The 20,436-nt window shown below is 36.7% G+C and overlaps 2 protein-coding genes across 8 annotated transcripts in view; one reads left to right on the top strand and one right to left on the bottom strand.

The window, feature by feature from the left end:
- The window catches only part of LOC5575804 (probable serine/threonine-protein kinase kinX), a 46,144-nt gene that overhangs the window by 13,340 nt on the left and 12,368 nt on the right, over nt 1-20,436 (top strand). Inside the window, exons 3-4 of one of the 3 annotated variants that reach the window (XM_021849698.1) lie at nt 3,841-3,885; nt 7,657-9,037. In XM_021849698.1, the coding sequence (XP_021705390.1) occupies nt 3,841-3,885; nt 7,657-9,014 (1,403 nt within the window). In that variant the 3' untranslated portion in view covers nt 9,015-9,037. Of the gene's footprint in view, nt 1-3,840; nt 3,886-7,656; nt 9,181-20,436 lie in introns of those variants that run through there. The other 2 variants (XM_021849697.1, XM_021849699.1) reach the window with 2 other exon arrangements.
- Nucleotides 13,348-20,436, bottom strand: part of LOC5575803 (HEAT repeat-containing protein 5B) — a 40,669-nt gene continuing 33,580 nt past the window's right edge. For 3 of the 5 annotated variants that reach the window (XM_021849692.1, XM_021849691.1, XM_021849695.1), the window contains 3 exons: nt 19,021-19,623; nt 18,917-18,931; nt 14,037-14,553 (listed from right to left, as the gene is read on the bottom strand). In XM_021849692.1, coding sequence (XP_021705384.1) covers nt 14,210-14,553; nt 18,917-18,931; nt 19,021-19,623 — 962 coding nt within the window. In that variant the 3' untranslated portion in view covers nt 14,037-14,209. Of the gene's footprint in view, nt 14,554-18,916; nt 18,932-19,020; nt 19,624-20,436 lie in introns of all 5 variants that reach the window. The other 2 variants (XM_021849693.1, XM_021849696.1) reach the window with 2 other exon arrangements.

The following is a 20,436-nucleotide window of genomic DNA, read 5'->3' as shown; positions in this document are numbered from 1 at the left end:
TTTTAAAGGGTTTTTTTTTGGCTGACATCTCCACAGTTAACAGGATGTGAAAAATCTAAAAATGCTCCTACACATCACGATTTGCTTGTTCGGTATTTTTTTATACTGGGTACGAATTGTAAATCATAAAAAATACCGAACTTTCAGCTTTTTGATTGAAAACTTCTGAGGTTCAGTAATAATTTTTACTTTTTACTGAACTACGGTTGCTGTCAGACCCAATTTTCCAGCATTACCGAACAGGCCGAAAAGTCAGTAAAAACAATTACCGACTATTCAGTAGTTGATGTTTTTTACTGACTTGTCGTCAAAATAAAATCAAAACAAACTTATGCGCATGCGGGGAAGTGTCAAATGAGAATAACCTGCTGTAAAATCGTCCGGCGCCGGGAGACACGGCTATGGCAACCAATCTTTTCCTGCACTTATTTTGCGCTTTCTTGTGGTAAGTAGTCGAAATTTAGTGAGAAACTCAACCATTTTAAGCAACCAAAAAGGCTCAGGACTGCTTACGTTGGTAAATTTGGTTGGTTTACATACAAGAGGTAAATTCATCTGCATCATTGAGTTTGCCTCTTGTATGCAAACCATCCAAATAATGATTTTGTCACACATTTTTCGGTTACTTCCACTACCGTAAATGTTTATTCGTACGAAAAATGCATGTCGATGTCCATGTTCATGTCGATTGGGTTTTAATTTGTATTGATTTCTGAAAAAAACAGTATCCGGAAAAGCAAAGCATGGAGCATGGGAAACTGGAAAGTCAGTAAAAACGCTCTACAATTTTACTGACTAAGTCAGTAATTTCCATCAATCAAAACATATTGTGATTTACTGGGTTTTTTCGGTAATCGTAAAAATTACCGAAAAAACCGTAGTTCCAAAACCCAGTAAAATTTTACTGGGGTCGGTAATCTGAATTGGCTGGAATCTCTGCATCAATGCTATTCTGTACCATTATTCTTTAAAGCAATTTGGTTGTTATTTTTTATGCAAGTCGTTAGATTTTTAATATAAAAATGGTTTTTAAAGGGAATACATGGCCAACATTATACAAAATGTCTACGGGTTTCATCATTATTCATCTCTGTCTTGATTTGTTGTTCTTGTTTTGTCAAAATGTATGTAAAGGTTAAATGTGTAGCAAAAGTAATATGAGTATTGCATATTTGTTCAGAGAAAAAAACAAATGTTGACTACATATTAGACTGATGCAAATTTTTGCTCCCCTATGCTTAAACGGTGTCAGTTATGATGAAAATTTCTCCCAAAATTTGAAGTGATTTGGAAGAAATTTGTTTGTGCACACGTCATTTGAAGTTTATATGGAAATTACTATGGAAAAGCCAAAACTATTGTGTTCAGTCCTCTATCTGCTCGTCATAATAATATATGAAAAAGCGAACACACTCTTCTCATGTAAAATCTACCCAGCTACAACTTTGCCGAAGACCACATTTTGTTGGGACGTAAGGATAATTTGTTATTCTTGATTCCAATGTCTAAACCATGCTCAATTACTTCAATTACTTTCAGAGCAGCACTGCTTTTTTGCTGTAGAACATACACGCAAAAAAATTGTGCGGTAAAAACTACCATTTTAGGGGGTTAACTTAAGCGCTCGCACCGGCAATTTTCAGCAGACCAGAAATGCGCTTGTTTTTACCATGTCTGTTGTCGAAATCAGATTGTTGTAAATTATTTCTGTCAAATTTACCAGTTATGTGGTGGGATGTACCGTAAACATAGTAAATTGGTCTGAAATTCCATGGTAGTTTCAAGAATGGGCGTAGTCAGCTAAAATAGTAATTTTTACTACATAATTTTTTCCCGTGTAGTAGCCAGGATTACTTTGATCTATTCTTCCCGCCAGGAGCACCACTGTTGCCTGCCGAATAGTTGGTGAATCTAAATGAAGGTAAACCCACTTTATGATGATGGATAACAATTTTTCCTGGGGGGTCTCGTAGCCTCGAGGTTACGGTTTCGCTTCGTAAGCGGAAGGTCATGGGTTCGATTCCCAATCCCCCCACAAAAAAACTCCGTCCAGCCACCAGAAGACGCCGCATGAAGGACTGTGTATAGGGGAACACATCCATCCTTCGTCAGTATCGGATGGTGACTGAGACACACTGACCCTCTTTGTAGGCTGTTGCCTCACACGACACATATACATGGCAAAATGAACCACCGCACACCAATGGACTTCGATATGGATATGGATTGGACTAGAAATCCTTTATAAGAGAGATTCGCGGAAGCTGACATTTCTGTCAAAATGTGAGCCAATCGAGCAGCGAGAGCTGTCAAAGTGTGAGCCAAATGAACATGCGTTGTGTTTGTTTTGAACTTTTCTTGAGGAGTAATGTAATCCACTTGAAATTATTTCGGTAAAAGTAATTTTGCATGAAGCAAAAATATGAAATGTTTTACTTTTTTGAATTTTTGTCAATGCGATTTTTAGTTTTTGATTTTTTCGGCTATTCATTAGTTTTGATATGTAGCTCAAAGATCTATAACGAAACAAAATACACTTTATAGCAATGAGGAAGTCATGTCCGTGTTACAATATTATTCTCGACGCCGAGCAAAATCAGCACTGCTGGTCTGTTGCCAAATCATTCCATTTTACTTCCGCTTATCTCTCTATAAAGGATCACTAGATTGGACCAACGGCAGCACTCTCCTCTACCTGCTCGGTATGAGAGAAATAGCAATAAGAACTAGGATATAAATAGATTCTGTATATATGATCCTCGGCATAGTAGTGGCCAAGTGCACGGAGTGCCTAAAAAAAAAAAAAAAAAACAATTTTTCCTGACGTTCAATCAAAATGTGGTCTTCGGCAAAGCTGGAAAAATTTCACATGAGAACACAAAAGGTTGGCGTTTTCCATAGTAATCTCCATATAAACTTCAAATGGCGTGTGCACAGTCAAATTTCTTCCAAATCATTTCAAATTTTGGGAGCTTGCTTTTACCGCAGACAGACGTTTAAGCAGGAACAAATTTATTCAAAATTCCTGTGTAAATTCTACCGTGGTGTCACCTAGGGAGCAAATTGCTACAGTACAGTGACAGTTCGTAAAAGCACGTGGCTTCAACTTTTCGCTTACCACCCAGTCCACCACCCACTGAACAAAAATATCAAAACAATCACTTTACAAATGATTCACACAATTGTAATACTTTCACGTGCTTTCACGACAATTTATTTTACCCGAGTAACGATCATTCAAGGGTATTATACAAGCATGAATCTGTGAGTAAATTTATTGCCAACTTGTGGTAAAAATTACAATAGATTTAATTAACTTTTACATGAGAAATTAGATCCAAAAGGGAACATAACCCAACAAGCGCAAAATAAAGGTGCATAGTTTTTTTAAGCGTTGAGCACGCTGGCTGTGGGAGCGGTTGTGTTTCATGCTGTCAACGAAATGTGATCGGGGTGGTGGCGGGACGCATACGCCACTAACGCCATCTGTTAGCTGATTGCCACTTGGCGATTTGTGGCGGCCTTGTTTTTACACAAGTGGCTGAGTCTAACTTGAACGTCTGTCTGCGCTTTTACCATAATTTTAATCCTTTAAGCATAGGGGAGCAAAATTTCGAAATTTGCATCACTCTACTACATATACATCATAGTAGTTATGAAATTTTGGTTTTAGTATGGTTCCATGAGTCGATATCGAGTCATGAAATATCGACTCATGGAGGTTTCACTGTATTTTGCCCCTGGATTTATGATGACTGTAACAAACAGAGATTCGAAGAGAATCTTATACATTATACATGATAAAGAGACTATTAACGACATTTTTATTTTCCATTGCAGAAGTCAAACCGAATGATAAGCCTAATAAAAATGGCGGCAAGAAAAGTAAGTACCCATGTTTATTGAAGATTAATAATTGAAGTACCATTATAATTATGTTAAGGTACACCTGGGCAAGTTGGCGGCTGTGATAAGATAAAGTAGCAATGTATCATAGTAAAATTTTCAAATGATGAAAAATTTGACGAAGAAACTTCTAAAATAATCATCTACAACCATCATGCTGAAAATTTTGCGGTTCATCTTGTCCCACTCGTTTCAATTTGTCCTGGTGTACTTTACCTAATGTTGTGCATAAAAGGGCGGACAAACAGATGAATATTAGAATTAGGTTAAACTATTTTTGGTGGTGCAGCAATGAGTTTCACGCGTCGTGGCCAGCATTTGGCCGTATTGTGCTAAGAAGTATTGTTGCAGTCCGGAAAACAGTAAGTAAAGGACATTTTTCGACTGTGTAATTAGGTTTTGCATGTTACACCGTTCGGACTTCTGTAAAACGACCCTTCGGACAAATTTGTCATATGCAAGCATAACGCAACAGCTCGTTTTAAGGGGTTCTATTGTAACTGTTAACAATAGTCTTATCAGACAACTTTCTTAAAATAGTTTGCAAAAATTGTTAGTACAAAAACATTTTTTAGAAGTTTTTTTTTTTTAATTTCATGGAAACATCGAGAAAAATGCAAAAATTTGAACTGAAATCTCCAGTTTTCATATATAATTTGGTTGTCTGTAAGGCAGAGATTCCCAAACTTTTCGAGAGCAAGCTCTTCAAAGTTTGTATGGGAATTACTATGGGAAATGCAAGCAATTCATTCAATCGGGCATAGTGTTTGCCCACGTGCTTTTGAGACTGAGAGCAATGCTGATATTATTAGATATATTCATCAGTTACAACTTTGCTGAAGACCGCTTTTGGTCAATTTAGGAACCGAAGCGAAATCTCTGCCCGAAACTGGTACTGGTAGCCTATATTGAGGATATTGACAAATGAGATTTTGAGCAAAAAACAGATTCAGCTCAATTCTGGTATTCTTCATACATAATATGGGTTGAAAGCTTGCATTTGTGACGTATTTGCAATATTTATTGGGCTTTCCATACATTTTTGAAGAGATTTTTTCTTAGACTGGCCAAAACCGGCGCTTCTACCCTAATTTGTCTGCTGATTCCCGAGAAAATTAAATAATAAGCGCGACTATGGCTTAGACTGTCGAGGACTCGAGAATCCGTAAATTCCCTTAGGCCTACTTTTTATCCACAAATTGATTTCAGAATATTACGGCACTATTGAAAATTTTCCGTTCTACGGTAGCCACCAAGTTCTACCGCAGCTGTCAAATTTCTACCGCAGGCTTAAAAATCATTGTACATATTTTTTCGCTAAGTTCATAAAAAATGCTTCAAATGATGTCCAAAATACCCTGGATTATACAAGAATTATCTACGAAAAGTGTTTTTGTTTTGCCTTCGAATCTTCAGAGTAAAATTGTTGTAAAACCCCAGGAATTCTTTTGCTTCAGGTAAACGAATCTGTGAAGAAACATAAGCTATCAGTACACACTTTGCCAGATGTGCAAATATTTGCCAAATTTTGACAAATTTATTTGTCATATGTGTACTGACCAAATATATTTGCACAAACATTGATGTGCAAATATTTGTCTAACTTTGTAATAGCCAATACTTGAATATATGAGGAAATATATATTGCAAAAGTATGCCAAAACAAGTTTTATTTGGTCAACTTTGCAAACTCCGTTCAGTTCTCGAGTGGCAAACATGGACAAATAAGAGTTTGTCAAATGTTTGTCCACCGTGTACTGACCATTGGCAAACAATAGGCAAACGGCAAACGTTAGGCAAACGTCTGAAACGTCAAATAGCCAAATATTTGCACACTTGACAAAGTGTGTACTGATAGCTATAGAGCTAAGCTAATAGCTGGGAAGGTGGAAGTGATTTATTGAGATAATAATAAAGAAATGTGTAAGGATCTTCCTTAAAACAATTCTTTAAAAATAGTTTTAACTATTATTGACAGAATCCCTACCATGACATGCTCTATTACCGTGAGGTTAATAAAACTCAACTTTCAATCGATCACATAAAAATAACGTATGATTATTTTCAAGTCTTTCATGTTTTATATAGTAGACCGTTTTATATACTTTGCATAAAAAATAAGATTTTAACCATTTTGAAAACCATGTTGTTAACCCTCTCTTTCCCATGGCAGCACAGGTGATCCACCGATTTTCGACGAACGCGGGCTTAACCGAATTGGTACGAGTAGCTCAATAATAATTATAATAAATATATACGCTCATTTGTCTTATCAAACATCGAAATAAGTGACCTAAGGGTCAAACTATTGAAAAACAATAAACTAACTATTGAAAAACAATCATTTTTTAATGTGGTTTTGAATAATATAGCTTATTTGGAACAACTTTTGTTCAAGCACTTTTTTTAGAAACGCCATTTTGATAGTTAAATTGTTGAACAAAGCTGTGGGGAAGAAAGGGTTAAACATACCAGTGTTCCAAATACCGTGCATCTGATCAAATACCAGTGTTCCAAATACCGTGCATCTGACATATATTCTAACATTATTTTTGTTTGTTTGTATGTGCAACTTTAGTTCAAGTTTGTCATGGCTTTGTAAATACTACTTAATGTGCTAACGTTTGTGACAATCGTTTAGAAAAATAAATAATATAATATGCTAGAAATCCACATTATTCCCAAATACACGGTGTTGCCTCACGGAATTAGAGCAGGTCACGGTAATCTAATACTGAATTCTTGTGCAATTCTTGGGTGAAGTCCATTGAGGCTTTCTGGTAGAAATTTGAAGAATCCAGAAGTCAAGAAAGGAAATATGCTAGATTTCAAGGATAATTTGTAAAGACTACACACTTAATTCAGAATGCCAAATCTCGGCTAATTTTAACCGAGATCCGCACAGCCGACTAGTCGGCAAATAAATTAACTGGGATCTCAGCAAATAAAAGCCGAGCATCAGTAAATCGTACTTCGTTGCTAAGCAACCGGACATTTTGTTAGCTGAGTCTCGGTTAAAATCGGGAAACCGAGATCTCATAAAACCACTTATGATTTTCTGTGAGCTATATTGTCAGGAACTTCGTCTAAAAATTAATAAATTCTATAATGAATTCTCGAATTTTCCGACAGGAATGTAGTAATATGTACTTCGATTTTTTTTTAAGCTGATATTATTCAACAAAGGGTTCTTAAAAGAATCACTATAAATATTCCTCGTATTGCTTTGGAAGAATATTTGAAGGATGTTTATTTTGCTGGATTAGAATAAATATTTTCCTAAGTGGAAATAGAAGTTTGCTAAATCACCAACAAATAAAATCAAAACTACGAAATTTGTAAAAATTGCGATCGACATTACTTCTGTAAAACAATAATTTACAATAATAATATTTAATCTTTCACTAGATCCCTTTTCCTTAAAAACGATGTGATTAACGGACGACCCGTGCTCTTGAAAATTTGAGGTTTAGCTTCGATGCATCTTCACCTTAATATGTTCAACTACATCTATTATAGTTATTATAGATGAAGGAAAAGTGTACCAGTTATGTTCATGTTGATTCTTTATTCAACCATACATGAAATTTATTAAATTTTCATGTTTTAAATCTTTTAGAATATTTCAAAATCAAGATAATATACCTATTTTGTATCTTACCATTACCAATTTTACATATATAATAAGTAAAACAGAATTCGATATTTATATAACAAAATCTGGTTTGTATATCTTTTGTTTCAACACAGGCGAGAAGGAAATGACCGTTCTGGAGCTTCTGGAGTTGCAAGCTCGTGCCAGAGCAATTCGGTCCCAGTTGGCTTTAGAACCGATTACAAAAATTGAATTGGATTCTGACCAGGATGGCGAAAATGATTCTGATACAGAAAAGACGACCAAAAAGTCGAATGATGTAAAGGCAAAATCAGATAATACCAACAGCACGAAACAATCCAAATCAATATCACCCGATAAAGAACAACCCAAGCGAGTGCGATTGAAGAGAAATTTTCGCATCCGCCAAGTAGGAGATGAAGAGCTATCTGAAGAACCATCCCAGACATCTGCTCCGGAGCAACAAGCTATGCGTAAATCTAGGAGCAAATCGAAGGAGAAAGAACCAGAGCAAAAGCCACTGGTTAACGAACAAACGAAAGCAAAAGAAGAAATTCAAGAAACGAAAAGCAGAGACAGTTCACCGGAAGTCATTCCCGTTATACCAAGTCCGGAAACACTATGCATATCTTCCGATTCTGAGGATGAAAAAGCAAAGAAAGCCAAATCATCAATTTTCGTAGATAACATTGAAGAGTTGGAGAAACAAATTAAAGAGAAGCAAGCTCAAATTCCCGCCACAAAACCGGATCACAAAGATGAACCGGAAGAAGGTGAGTTAACTGAAGAAGATAAGTCTCCCCAACGGAACAGGAAGGAATCTGCAAAGTCGATTGAGACAAATGGCGAGAACGCTGTGGTGAAATCTCCAGCAAAAACAACAATTTTGGATCAGGAAGAAGAACTCGACTACGAAGTGCGAGAAATTTCCGACTCAGAACCAGAAGCAAACAATGATGATTCCACAAAAACCGAAAAAGAAGATGTTGAAGAGAAGCGAACTGAAGAAAAGGACGAAAGCGAATCTGAAAGTGATAGTTCGGAAGATGAGCCAAAAGACCAATCTTCCAGCGACGACGAAGATGAGGAACATGATCCAGACGTTGTTGAAATACACGACTCAAGTGACGAAAATTTACTAGAACAAAAGCTTGCAGAAGACGAAACGGAGAAATCGTGGGGTTCGCGATGGCTGGAGAGTAAGCGTGTAGCGAAGGTGATGGCTGCTTCACGCTTGGGGAACAAAGTGCGTGATAAACTGAAAAAGAAGAAGCAAAAAGAGCAACAGGAACAACAGGAACTTGAAAGAGAAGCTGCAAGAGTGGAATCCCCAGAACCACCTAAAGAACCAGAGATGCCGACGAATGTTGAAGAGGGGTCAGTCGAACATTACAAAAAGTTGGTAGCAAAGGCTGGAGGCGGTGGCGAACGCGAAGCTACTTCGAAGGGAAATGAAGGCGCCAAAAACGCTGCAGTAGAGGATGACCAATAGGAGCGCTTATCTGTTGATGTAAGGTAATTTTCCCTTGTTTCCATCCTCTTTTCAAGTATGTAACTAAAGTTCATGATATTCTCATTTTTTTACGTGATTGATAAAGGACATAAAAGAAAGCCTTTGCAACAATTCGCGAATAAAAGTGAGGCTAAATTTTTGAAAATTCAAGATTAGCCTTTTCCAGACCGATTTATCAATAATTATTGTGATTGAAATGTAGGGAAAATAATTGACATCAGATTTTGACGATGTATCCAAATTTTCCTAAACATAACCCAACTTTTAATCGTCAATAGCTATAGCAATCAGTTGGCAGACAAACACCGCACGCCATAGATATACAGGTCGGACGCGATTATCCGAGGATTCGATTATCCGGAATTTTAGACTCAATTATCCGGAATTTGATTTTTGATGTTCTTGTTTTTCAATTTTTATGCATAAATGTGAGATATTTTTTTACGGACAACTTGAATTAGTCGTGTTACACGTGATTTATTTTTATTTTTTTCAATCCGATGACCCTGGAGGGATCGGTTATTTTTTGTAATGACTATTGAGCAAAAAATCCGTACAATTGCCGCGAAATACTATTCATACAATAAATAAAATACTGTTTTCTCTTTTGATTGCCGGCATTCAAAAGATTAAATTAAAAACACTTAAACAACAATACTCTTGGTCTATCGCCAGCTTTTAAGGCGAATCCTGACCTGCTACGGGTCTACCACAAAAGGCCGAATCACAAAAGACCGAATCACATAAGGCCGAATCACAAAAGGCCGAAAACACAAAAGGGCAAAACATACAAAAGGCTGAAACATCCAAAGGCCGAATCACAGAAAGCAGAATCACAAAAGACCGAATCCCTCGCGAAAAATGGAAGGGTATACAGTGCCGGTTCGATTTTGGCAACATGCCAGAAACATGCTCTTGGGGAAATCCAAGAAACTGATTTTTCTCAGCTACTTACGCATGTTAAAGTGTCCTTTGTTTCTATCCATGAAAGAACTAAGGTCTTTTAGAACATATTTGGCATTTTATTTTATCCACATCCATCATACAATTTTTAAACGTTTTTCAGGAATGATGAAATAGGCTCAGAAATGTTGCACTTCATAATTCGTACAACCACGTCTCATATACTAATAGAAATAATAAACCATAATAATGTCGCTGGTGTTCCCTTTATTCTCGCTCAGAAACATGTTGGGTACATAAGGTAAAAAGGTGTAATACGCCCCCCCTTAAGGAAAAACTGCTCTATCGCAGTAGCAAATGCATCACTCCTAAAGTTTTTTATGTCAATGTGTTGCTCATTTAGTTGGTCATGCTCTGCATGCAACTTTCACTTTCCAGGTTGCTTCTAAAAAGTGTACTAGATGTTTTTTTGTAAACCGTTCCAATGTTTACATTTCAAAACAACACGGGCAATATGCCCCTCCCATAGAAAAAAGGTCCACAGCGTTATGGAAATGTTTCCAAGGAGAATTCCACCACTTGATAAGCTTAAAGGGGTCCATTAGCAGTCGTCTTCCGGTAAAAGTTTTTGCAATAAGTACAATAGTAAAGGAAGGGCTTCATTAGCGGAGAGGCTTGCTTATCAAACGCATAATTTTACGCCAAAAACCTGATTTCCGATATTTTTAGAATTTCTAATGATTGTTAATACTTCTCAAAGAATATATATGCGCAACATCATTTATTCGCGAATAGTTACGAAATGTAATCATATTTACGTGTAAAAGAAGCCTCAATCCCGTGAAACTTCAAAGGGGCGTATTGCCCCGGTGGGGCGTATTACACCGAGTTACCCTAAGTGTTAAACTGCATACATTTTCGCGTTGACATTTATAGCCCCGCCTATCTCCGCTAGCAAAAGATGTTCCGACAGCGATGCCAGCGACATTCTTCTTCTATGGTTTATTACTTCTATTCATATACTAGATCAAACTACAAACCTGAACTCAATATAAGATTCAAATCTGTTTGTTGTTTATTTTTGTCAATCATCTACCCACATGTTTCGAAAACATAATCGAAAGGAAACTTCCAGCACACTAAATAATATCTTTAATATCAATTGTAATATTATTAATATATATATACAGCCATTCCATGAAAAACCGATCTAGTGGGTCTCCGAATTCCGTGCAAATTTGCTATTTTGTTCCTTATCCGAAATAAGGATACACGTATTTTTGGATTTTTTGATTAAGGTGACCATTTCCAAAATAGGGTGACCAGAAAAATCGCGATCTTGCAAAATTTTTATTTTAAAAAAAATTATAACTTTTGAACCGTTTGACCGATTTTCAATCTTTTTAGACGAAATAAAGGCTAAAGATTTTGACTTTTCGGGAAAAATATAAAATTTCATAAAAATTGTGTTTTTTACATGAAAAAACTCATTAGTTTCCGTTTTTTCGTGTTTTGAAGGCCTCGGGACCAAAGGGGCTATTGCTGCTCTTATTTTTTCTTAAAAGTTCAAAAAATTTTACGTAAACTGTCAAATTTTCAGCGATGTAAGTTTTTTAGTTTTTGAGATATATTTTTTTGAAAATAAAAAATCAGTCATTTTTCATCGACACACACTGTAGATCTCAGCGCATTAGATTTGTAATGTTTAAAAAAAATCATAACTTTTGAACAGTTCAACCGATTTCCAATCTTTTTTTATGGAATGAAAGCTTAAGGTCTCAACTTTTCAGTAAAAATAGAAAACTTTGAAAAAAAAAATCACGGTAAAAATATGAAAATTTCTAAAAAAAAACTAGATTTTTTTTATATTTTTTCACGTTTAAACATATTTTTATCAGATTTTTCCATTTTGTCTGAATAGTTGAAATTTTAAGCTTTCATTCCATACAAAAAGATTGGAAATCGGTTAAGCTGTTCAAAAGTTATGATTTTTTTTAAACATTACAAATCTAATGCGCTGAGACCTACAGTGTGTGCCGATAAAAACTAACTAATTTTTTATTTTCAAAAAAAAAAAATATCTCAAAAACTAAAAAACATACATCGCTGAAAATTTGACAGTACAGCCGGGATTCGCTGGTTGGAACACGACTGCCTTCCATCTAACGAATCCGACCTGTTAGTTGGAACGACTGACAGCTGGTGAAAATGCTCCAGACTAACGCATCTGGAACGCAAATCGTCACGAAACGCACATATACATACACATTTGTTATATATATGGAGACTTCAATGCGCCGGTAGTCAGACGTCAAAGTCAGTTTGACATTTTCTCTTGACATTCGAGTGCTTTTTAGTTGGCATTTTTTCCAACCAGCGAACATCCAACCATCGAGTCATTCCATGTAGCGGACCCCCAACGAGCGAATCCAAACTGTATACGTAAAATTTTCTTAACTTTCAAGAAAAAATGAGAACAGCGATAGCCCCTTCCCGAGGCCTTCAAAACACGAAAAAACGGAAACTATTGAGTTTTTTCATGTAAAAAACACAATTTTTGTGAAATTTTATATTTTTCCCGAAAAGTCAAAATCTTTAGCCTTCATTTCGTCCAAAAAGATTGAAAATCGGTCAAACGGTTCAAAAGTTATATTTTTTTTAAATAAAAATTTTGCAAGATCGCGATTTTTCTGGTCACCCAATTTTGGAAATGATCACCTTAATCAAAAAATCCAAAAATACGTATATCCTTATTTCGGATAAGGAACAAAATAGCAAATTTGCACGGAATTCGGAGACCCACTAGATCGGTTTTTCATGGAATGGCTGTATATTAATATTTTAATACCAGATCAAGGGTCTTGCCCCATGTACTTAACTTTACCCTGCGCTAGCTAACTGAAATACTGACCTATCATCCTCATACCAATCGATGTCAGTTCAAGGGTCGCTCGTAGTCGTCGCTTTTCTCCGAAGACATCAATAGAATATTTTCTAAAGCATTTTTAAATCCCAGTAAAAATTTCCGAAAAAAAACGGTGGAATAGTCGCGTATGAGACTGTGATGGTTTTTCTGGTGCCTCTAAAATTTTGCATCAGGATTCACTGCAAGGAAAAAGGTGACTTTGATATCATTCTGGTTAACGAAAACTATGAAGATCTTCCATTAAAAAAAGGAGACTTAAGACTTTAGAGACAGAGTATTCGCTTTAAATACGATTAAATTTAGCGTCACCTCCAGTGCTAAAAAAGTTATAAAAGGTTCATATGTAGTCGTCCGTAGATCCTTAGTGAACAGTTGACCAACCATGTGGAATATTTTTTTTGCTTTTTTTATTGAAGGATTTTCTTCCGTAGGCAGGTTCATCCCCAGTCCGATAAGTGAACAATAATAATAATTGCTAATATGTGAGTAATGATAGTAATACTTTTTTATTCAGTAAATTATACAGATATTAACATTTTCGTTATATTAGAATGTAAATAAGTTTCTACACATTTTTTTTTGTTTCACTAATAGAGGCATTTAAATGACCTGAATTAAATTAAACAGCCAATAGTATAATATTCTACTAGTGAGTGGTTCATTGTTATGTGAGATATTATTCAAATTTTTCAATTACATCATTAAAGGGCGTTAACATACATTATTCTTGTTATATTATGAAGAGATACACGTTAAAAAGGAGAACACACTCGATGTTTAATGCTTAGCAGAAACGCTCGCTTAGCAGACAGCCGTTTGGGCAAAACAAGTGGTGAAATTATTAAATTAAATTAAATTAATTAAACCTGGAAACTGAAAATATTCAATAAAAAAAAAGAAAAATGCAATCAAATCAAAACAAATAGATAACATCTAAAATCTTCGAGCTGTTTAGTAGAATACCTATAAGTAAATGAAACCTGAATTTAGCACTATACAATTTAATTTCACTAGAGTTTGTATCCTTCGACAAAAATACACGACACTGAAGTTGAGTTCGAAATATGTGTATCTGTCTAAGGATACTAACTCTAGAGAAATTAAATGGTATACTTAATACTCAATTCGGTTTAAATTTACTAAAATTTAAAATGTTAATTTTTAAATCTGCTTTCAAATCGATTCGGAATCGATTTCAATAAAACATTTAAAACTTTTCTAGAATCATTCACATCCATTTCCCATATTTCACCGTGTTAATTTCAAAAAAATCCCCATCGAGTGTCTTATTCTTTTTTAACGCAGATCTACCTATTACCTATTATGAAGCGTAGATTGGCGAAATCTAGGTCGCGCTAAAGTTGCTAAAGTCGGTCTTCAATTGAATTGTAGGTTTCTGCTGTTGAGTTGCACTGGCCCGAGCTGCTGCGTTGGCGGCTTCGCTTTTGTTTTTCGCTTGGATTGCACTCATCTGATTGCGTTTGATGGCCGTTTCCAGTTTGATGCGTAGTTCCGGTGCCTGTCCCATAAATGCCTTGAACTCCTGTGGATACTTCGGTCCAATCTTCATGAGCCACTGAAGTGCGTGTTCGTGAAGCTGGACGCACTGCTTAGGCTTGGAACGGAACTGATCCGGGTCTAGCAAATAGTTGATCAATATCGGAACCAGCAGAGTCAACATTTGGATGCCTGTAAAATTGAAATATCATTAGTTTATATAACACCATCGGCACAAGTTAGGGATTTCGAAAACTTCTTGTATAATGTTTTATATGAGCGTAATTATAGTGATGTGTTTCTCTTGTTCGATTTCAGGAGTTATTAATCTTAGCAATAGAAAAAAGAAATTTGAACTTATGTACAGTCATGAATCCTATAGGATACATGGTTGGGGGCGTTATAGGAATCCGTATTACAGAAGACCCAGGGCTTATGAAATTTCATCAGTTTGGGGCAAAGGCGTCCCGTGAGTAATTTGATTACCTGATTATGAATACGAATTTTGCAATTGAGTTTTAAAATGTATTTCAGTAAAAAAAATGATCCAGGTGGCAGGATCTGTCATTGATTTCATAATTTTCAAAAGCAGTTTTTTAGTTCAAAATCAAGAAAATGTGTTCACTGTATTCTATTATCCAACTGAAACACAGTGAGCACATTTTCATCGATTATTTTTTGGTTTTAAACAAAAGAACTGCTCCTGATGTTTCGATGATGACGATAATTACGATGACAGATCGTTGAACGTTAAGCATTTAGGATTTGTGTTTGAAATACCTGATTAATCACGAGTTGAAAAGGTTGCAACAATGTTAAAACCTGTGATTATAATGACAATTTTGCTTTTGATTGTATCCCTATCCGCAAAAGTTGGGATAAACGGTTGTTAGCGACCATGCTTTATTGTTTGTTTTTCGTCTCCTTTGATGACAATTTGATTCACTGGTTATATTTTTTGTCCAAAAACGTTTTCGCTATTTAAACCGTTTGAAGCTTATACCATTTTAGAAATATAATAAAAAAATATTCATAAATAAGTTAGTGAAAGTCCTCCGAATTTGTATGAGAAAAAACTAAAATATCAAGTCCAAAGATCATTTTTGCCACTAGTTTGTTAATATTTTGGGCAACCGGGAAACATCCGAGAATTTAAAAACTTAGTTTTGAATGGACACCCTGTTCGAAACTTGGGGTCTTCAGTAAAGTTATTTTATAGGTAGAACGCTGTATGATGGTACCTCATTTTATTCGGAATTTGACCAATAGGTGGCACTAGTGCCAATAAAACTTTTACTTGTGTTCTGCAGATATCTTAGGAGCTTGTCCATTTAGATGGCGTCTTCGGCAAAGCTGTTCAGTAACTTAAGCGCTATTAGCCAAAACAATCTGAGATTTTGCCACCAGGTGACGCTAGTTAGCATGGAATTTTTGTTTTGTGAATATTTCGGGATTCTGACCATTTAAAAGGATAGCGTTCTCGCAAAGCTGTTCAGTAAGTTAGGGACTACCATTACTTTGTTGATTCATTGATCAATAATTGCCCTTGGTGAAACAAGTTTGGCGAAGACGCCACCTTCCTAAGTGGTCAGGATTCTGATATATCCGCAAAACAAAAGTTCAATGCGCACTAGCGCCGCCTGGTGTCAAAATCTCGAATCTGTTGGCGACAATAATTATAGCCCAACGGCTACTGAACAACTCTGCTCAAGACGCCATATTTCTAAGTGGTTTGGATCCTGAGATATTCGCAAAACAAAAATGTCATGTTCACTAGCGTCGCTTGGTGGCAAAATCTCGAATTTCTTGGCTCTTATAGTGATAGCCCTTGAGCTACTGAATAACTTAGTCGAAGACGCCATCCTTCTAAGTGGCCAGACTCCTAATATACTTAAAAAAAACTTTCGTACACACTAGCGCTGCCTGGTGGCGGATTTCCATATCTGAATGATCACCGCAAGTTAGACCTTGATCTCCCAAACAACTTTGCCGAAAATGGGTTTTTTATATTGAATCTAGATCGCGAGTTGTTTCATGTTGAACATGCAAAAATAAGGGTGCTGTAATATTGCCGGGGGTGTTAATGTTGCAGAAGACGACAACCTTCAATGTCATCAAGATCTTGGGATATCATGTGTTGCATACATGGCAGTACATGTCTCATAAGCTTCATAAAGCAAGTCAGGGAAAAGCGCTCGTACAGGCCAAGTTCTAATTTAAAATGGTAATCCTCAACACTGAAATGTAAGTTACACTGAATACTGGAACATCGCCGAAGACAGTACAGTGCTATCTCTTAACTCATAGGGAGCCGGATCATATTCTTGGGACTTTTGATTCACTTCGGTAGTGGATTTTTTTTGTTGAAAGCTTCTCCTTCTCTCTGGCGTTACGTCCCAACTGGGACAAAGCCTGCTTCTCAGATTAGTGTTCTTATGAGCACTTCCACAGTTATTAACTGAGAGCTGTCTCGGCCGATTGACCATTTTTGCATGTGTATATCGTGTGGCAGGTACGAAGATACTCTTATGCCCTGGGAATCGAGAAAATTTTCTTTGCGAAAAGATCCTCGACCAGCGGGATTCGAACCCACGACCCTCAGCATGGTCAAGCTGAATAGCTGCGCGTTTACAGCTACGGCTATCTGGGCCCCAAGCTACTGAGCTCATATTTGGTCACAATATGCGTTGTATTGAATTGCTTCTTATTGTAAAGTTTCCTACAATTCGACTGAGAAAAACCCCCCATGTTAAACGAATCATGGAAGTGCCCAAGTAACTCTGCACTAGACTGGCCCAGCTTAGTATGGGAGAAAATTAAGGTTGTTTTATTCCACGGGACACCTCCCAGGATTATTCCGTAGGTTTATAGGAAGACTTGCTGAAAATTTCAGCTCCATTGGTCGTTCCATGAGCTGGCGCATGTGAATTGAAATTAATATGGGATTTCCAGCTCAAACATATGAGAAACAGCACATCACCTACTGTTTGGTTCAAAAAAAAAAATGTTGGTCGCGTTCCATTGAACCCAGAATATCAAAAACACTACTTGATACCATAACAAACAATATTGTAGAAGGTTGTACCGTAAGGGCGCCATTCACCGCTCATGCTCCATTCACTGCTCATTGAAATATTTTGAAAAATCTGATCGAATTTTCGCAATAAAAGTCATCAACATGTATTAGTATACCAGAATGGATTGTATCAGAATGAAATTCATATGATTTAATTTTATATGCTATTTATAAAAAATAATTTTAGGCTGTTTAAGGCGGTAAACATGAGTTGAACAATGATTGTATTATGGCAGATCGAAAAAATGCTTCTTAGCTGGCACGCTTTAATATGTTGTTGTTGTATAGTACAAAGATAACAACCAGCTAATGGAAGTAAATTAATTCCAACTAATTGTGTATATAGAGCCTCATACTTAAGATGAGCGGTGAATGGCAGCCTACACATGTATCATTGACATACATGTTATTCGGTATCATTATACACCCGATTCTGTTTTTGCACGGAGGATGCGTACCGTGCAAAAAAAGTTTTCAGTTCAAAATTTCAAAAACCGTGCAAAAAAAGTAACACTATTTCTCGACGTTTCATGCAAAAATAAGGTTTTGGCGGAAAAAAATGTATGGAAACTTTTTTTGCACGGCCGTGTAAAAAAAATCCGTGCAAAAACAGAATCGGGTGTACGTTGTTTACACTTCAACTTCTTTCTTGCAAAAACAAATGTTTTATCTTGCGTCTAGCGCAAAAAGCTGCGAAAAATATCGTAAAACCAATTTTTGACAGAATTTTATGTGTTGAAATGCTGTTAAATGAGCGGTGAATGGCGTCCTTACGGTATCATGATTAAAATTGATAAAGTTGAGGTTTTAACTATCTGCAGTAGATTTGTTAAGCACATACAATACTGCTTTGAATTTCTTCAGCATAGCCACTAAGCGCATCATAGCCATCTATGACGCTGGGCGAGCTGCTGGACGAGGCGCCTGCTTATAGGTGATTGTACGGGAGTGCTGATCTACGCCTAACTTTCAACAACTGAAATGTTAATGAAAATGAGGTTAAATCCAAATACAACCTTCTGCAATTATGTTCATTAGGGTATCAACTAGTGAATTTGACATTCTGGGGTCAATTGAACGCGATCGACCAGTACACGGAACGCAACAGCGACATAGGGTCAATTTTCAATATATTTGAAACGAATATCCCATGCAAATTTCGAATCGAATGCGCCAGCTGGTGGAGTATCCAATCGAGTTGAAATTTCAGGAGAGCTTTTTTATTATCCTAAAGCACATATCTAGGGGTGCCCCGTTGAGATTTACAACTTTTTTGTTTAAGGGCCAGTCTACTCTGCACCCTACGAGATGTTCAACAACTCCCTCAAATTAATGAAATACCATAAGCTCTGGGTCTCATATAACGCTCAACCGTGTCTTGAGTGCGTGTTGTAGGACTGTGTTTGAAAGGAGCTCCGACTGTACTTGTTAGTGAAACAAAACATTAAGAAATGTAATGCTAATGATGAATAATTTTACCTTGGATTAGTTCATCTGTTAGCAAGTGAGAGACATACAAATTGAAAAGTATGGTTAATTAGATGGATTGAAATTTGAACTTCGAAATTTCTTACGATACTTACGGTTCTGGGGTTCTGCCAATGCGATAAGTGCTTCCAAAGTTGTTATCCCTTCGAGTATGATAGCCAGCTCCATATCGCTCGCGGGAATCCGGTTTGATTCGGCGAACAGTGTTTCAATCAATCTGGGAGCCAGTGCATGGATGTATGGCGTTGACACTTTCAAGTCCGCATTGACGAAAATCGATCGCATAGTTTGGACACACTTCAGCCGAACCATGGGCGATCCGGTCAGAAAGCATTGACGGAAGTGGTTTATACAAGGATACTGTAAATTTGGTACTGATACCAACGAGGATGGCGTGTGTAGGAGAAATACTGCAATCGTCAGCATCATTGTAACCTCATCCAGTTTGGTTTCATCGCATCCGGTCTTGGTGAGATCGATTATCTTCCCGAGGGCACTCTGGAGTAACTTTCGCCACTCGTTCGAGGATAGATCGTGCTTGCTATATCGATCGGTGGCGAGAGTTTTCAGCAGCTGCAGTGCGGCTTGAATGATATTGGAATTGGCAATAATAGTTTCATCGTTGACCGATTTCGTTGCCACTTCTTTGATCACTCCCGTCGTTAGATACAGCATTGTGGGAAGGATTGATACGGCTCCTAGAAAAAAAAAAAGATTGTAAATTGGAATTATTCTTGGAGTCGCATAAGGTATATGCTCAGTTTGCCGAGTACGTCAGATATTCAGATTTATTCTAAGAGTGGAATGAGAATATACATTTCGGGTCGATCTCGTTGACATAATTGGCATATACAGAAAGGACTTAATTTCGTCTATTTTTTTTTTTTTGTGGAGAGCGGTCCTTTTTCATAAGGTCATTTGATAACGGTAAAGCGAAAGCAGGGTCTTTTGGCATAATTTTAAACCGTGTGAAAGAAGAGGGTCATTTGCCATAGTTCCAAACATATGGCATTGGCCATTTGGCATAATAGGCGTTTTAGCATAAGCTAATGAATACTAAGGGTCATTTTATGCCAAATACGTCCACACGTATAAGGTACCGTGGGGCTAGTGGATAAATGGGGTGAGTGAAAATAATTTATTTCTCGATTTTTCATGCAGCAATAAGGTTTTGACGAAAAAAATGTATGGAAACTTTTTTTGCACGGCCGTGTAAAAAAAATCCGTAGATGAAAAAACTGAATTTAGTACTTCCACTAGAGTTTGTATCCTTTGACAGATACGCGTATTTCTACCTCAATTGTAAGACCGTCTTGAGTGTCGTGTACTAGACTACAAAAACAGAATCGGGTGTATTAGATATGGGAAAAAAGCTACGATGTGGGAAGGGGTCTTATCAAAATTCTGCTTAAAAATGCTACGTTATTTATGAAGTATCCAGACTGAGAACAACAAGGCATGTGTGCCAGATACCGAATAGAATGATAATTACAAGAAAAAACTATAATTCC

This window comes from Aedes aegypti, chromosome 3 (genome assembly GCF_002204515.2).
Source record: "Aedes aegypti strain LVP_AGWG chromosome 3, AaegL5.0 Primary Assembly, whole genome shotgun sequence".
Classification (NCBI taxonomy): domain Eukaryota; kingdom Metazoa; phylum Arthropoda; class Insecta; order Diptera; family Culicidae; genus Aedes; species Aedes aegypti.
The sequence above is the reverse complement of the archived record's forward strand: the minus strand, read 5'-3'. Positions and strand labels throughout refer to the sequence as shown.